At 33.0% G+C, this 3,573-nt stretch overlaps 1 protein-coding gene across 1 annotated transcript; it reads left to right on the top strand.

Annotated features, from left to right (window-relative positions):
• The first annotated feature begins 612 nt into the window (after nt 1–612).
• LOC136808976 (uncharacterized) lies at nt 613–3,308 on the top strand. Its single transcript, XM_067065549.1, has 4 exons — nt 613–797; nt 990–1,094; nt 1,430–1,549; nt 3,033–3,308. The coding sequence occupies exons 1-4, from the start codon at nt 656–658 to the stop codon at nt 3,230–3,232; spliced, it is 567 nt and encodes a 188-aa protein (XP_066921650.1). The 5' UTR covers nt 613–655; the 3' UTR covers nt 3,233–3,308.
• The last annotated feature ends 265 nt before the right edge of the window (nt 3,309–3,573 follow it).

Below are 3,573 nucleotides of genomic sequence, written 5' to 3'. Positions count from 1 at the left end.
AACCTTTCCTCTGTCAAGTTAAGAAAGTCCCATTCTAAGATCTCTTATCTAATTTGTGTTGTTTACATTTCTAAAAAAGATACAAATTTTGAGTTGAAGCCACATTTTTAGCCCGGTTAACGAAAAAAAAAAGTTATAATGTCTTAGTATTACCTACAACATTGTAAAATTTCAAGACTTATCGATTTTTAAAGACTTCATCAGCTATGACAAAAAGTTGTTTTTAGGTATTTTTCAAAATGTCACACTATTTTTGATTGGGATCGACATCAAATTACTATCAATAGGTATGAAGGCAATGCCTTACAACTTATAAAAAGTCAAAATTTACTTTTCTCATTTTCATACAAATGATTGTCAAAACAGAGGTTAGTGGCCCCCAAAATATCGATTCAATTAAATTGAAATTGTTAGAAACCTGTCTCAAATTAATGACACGATAAAATAATAAGTTTTTGATAATTTTGTAAAAAAAATTGATACCAAACAATAAGTATTTCATGCCTGGCTGAGTGCAATGTTAATTGTGAAAATATTGGATATTCATTGGATGATCTCAAAGATGAACATCACAGTAAAATTAACACTTTTCTAAATTCTAAGACACTTATTTTGTAAAAATAAATTCTTATTTCTAAATGTTTTAGACAAAAAAATGAAACTTCGTGAAGGAGAACCTCCAGATTGGAATGATCACGAAAACTTTGGACCCTTGTTGCTAAAAGAGTTTGACCATCATCCTGGAGATAATGTCATTGATAAAGCAGTCTTTTTTGGCACTAAAGGATTGATCGTTGGTAAGCCTATGCTTCTATTTCTACTCAAAGTGTAGCTGAAAGCTTTCCTGTTTTTTTTTATTAACTCCCTTGAATCCCTTTTCCTTATACATGACAATGTTTACTAAATTTCAGAGTCTTTCACAAAATGCAAAATTTATTTTATCCTTTGAAGGAAAAGATCTGACAGCCTCTTCATTCTTAATTTTTTAGGCAGTCTTTATGGTGGCTTCCACGCTGCAATCTTTGAACCAGCACTAGGAGTCAATGGATTAGGTTATGCTATGAGACACATAGCAACTTTCGGTGCTTTGACTGGTATGTACTCTCAAACAAAGCTGCTTTCTTTAGATATAGAATTCGAGAAATCTTTAAATACCATTTATTGTTTGTCCAGCCTTTTTATTGGTTTTTAACATAATTTGACGTGTTTGAAAGGTTTTACTTAGAAAGTATTTAGAAGTTAAAATCTTTCGAATTTTTTGATCAATCAAATAAACAAGTGCTAAACCAAAAGAAAACTTACGCTATGATTAATACAAACTTACTGACCTCTGATTCGTAAAGAGAAACATGTAGATATTTCGTACAACCCGGTATTTCATCTCATTGATCGTTTTGACCATAATTTGTTCCTTCTCTTTATACGTCAGGCGGTGCAGGTCTTGTGTTAGGTGCAGGAATTCCCATTGCACAAGCTGTTCGAAAGAAGAATGATCCCATCGCTTGGATGTGGGGTGGATTTGCTGCTGGGGCTGTCTTCGCTCTCAAAAGTAAGTCCTTTCACCAACTAAATTTCTAACCAGCTGACACCCCTTTTTACCCCTTGTTAAATGACAGGTCTCAGCATGGAGGTATAAAGAAACAGGAGAAGTATGCTATTGTAACCATGCTCGCCCTACGATTAAAAAAATTACGAGGTATGCATGCTCATAATCTCATATATCGTGCATCTTTAATGAGCTCTTTTGTTGATAGGTGAAATCTTATTGGCTAACTTAAGTGCTGGAAATAAGATGAGACGAGATTCATTGTTTCTGACATTGGTGTAAGAAAATATTTGAATTAAAAAAAGGCCTGTAAACTTTGCAATCCTTCATCAAATGACAAGATTTTTCGATCAACATTTTCTTCAAGGTGAACTCTATTGCTTAATACTTTCCTCCAAAATTCTCCAGCGACTTTTTGTCTACAAATTGGGTCTGAAATTGTGTGTGCTTATACATAACTTTTTATTTTCTGGCTGGAGTAAATATCTTTTCAAAACAAAATTTAATGGATGACAAAATTGAACGCAAACTTATTTCGTGGAGCTAAATTTTATTTTATTCTCGTATATTAGAAGGCTAGAAATCTTCGATGCTGATAGTAAGAATGTTCAGAGCAAACTTGAGTTCTACTAAAAAGTCGTATTTCTTCGGGCGAGCCTAGAATTTCTTTTGATTTATTACATAAAAGAAATCAAAAGACTTTAACGACCAATTACCGACAAATTCATCTCCTGTCTTTCTTTATACCTCTATGGTCTCAGTAAGTTGATGAGAATTCTTAAGCCATCATGAATAACTCAAAAGCGTTAATTGATATACCAGTCCAGATACAAGTTTCCCAGAGATTCTGGACCTTTTTCAAGGAACTTTACTAGCTTTACTGTAAGGACTCGAAATTAAGTTTTCGTAGCACACCCGGTATAAAAACACCTTGATTTATAGAAAGCTTCTTATATCCAATCTTCGTAATTTCATTTCAATATGCGTAAGAAGCTTTGGAGAGGTTTACGTTGATTTATGTAATTTTTGGCAGGTTTTGATTATTTTTTATTTTCGAGGAAAATAGCTAAGTAGCTAAGTAGAGTACTCCAAATACGTTTTGGACAACAAAAGAAGTGTTTTTCTTAAAGAAGAAATACTAACCTACTAAAACAATTAAAAAACTAAAAATTCTATACTATAACTCTAATATTTAACTTAAAGATCTATAATTTCCCAATAAACATTTATATTTATTTTTGAAGACCCAGTTTTTGAGTGAAAAAATCTCATTTTGTTCAAAAATTCAGGGAAGCTTGGGAAAATGATTTAAGGATGCCTGTCTGAAGACTTTTATTGTGAATTCCTTAAACGTCCTTTATAGTGAATAGCCAAAACCATTTTTCATTTTCTGATTCGTTTTTCTAGAAAGATACTCGCTGATCTGAATTTCCTATTAAAGCAATATATTTTGGTTTACTAACAGAATGTTGATGTTTCATTTCAGGTGGTCGCTTCGGACGAGCAATACAATACGGATCTGCTACTGGGTTGTTCTTAGCTTTCACCAAAACAATGGGCACCTATCAACGCCCGTACGTCGACCCATGGGCTAACTTACGGCAGCCGAAACCAGACACGCTTCCTTTGTTCGATAAAGATGGTAACATGTATACACACAAGAGACAAAGTGCACAGGATTTGTGAGAGTATCATCGCTAGATGTGTATTATATTATTTTTTGTAAATTCTTAAATTGAAATAATGTTTTTAAAACCTTCAATCATCAATTATTAATTCAAAAGTTATTCAGTCGATGAAACGACAGAACCTCTAATTAGCAAACTATTTTTCCCTGGATGTTTTCGAGCCTAAAAAAAGTCGCCAAATTGTCAAGCAGTTTAGTTCATAAAAAAATAGACGGGGTGCGAACAATCAAAACCATTATAAATAGACCTTTGCATAAATTACATCACGAGCAACGTGTACCTCGTTTTTCAAAAATTGCTACAGTGATTGATTCTCTAAGTAGTCCATAAGTAGTTTAC

Source organism: Clytia hemisphaerica, unplaced genomic scaffold (genome assembly GCF_902728285.1).
Source record: "Clytia hemisphaerica strain Z4C2 unplaced genomic scaffold, Clytia hemisphaerica genome assembly, whole genome shotgun sequence".
Classification (NCBI taxonomy): Eukaryota; Metazoa; Cnidaria; class Hydrozoa; order Leptothecata; family Clytiidae; genus Clytia; species Clytia hemisphaerica.
Note: the sequence above shows the minus strand (reverse complement) of the source record. Positions and strands in the feature narration are given on the sequence as shown.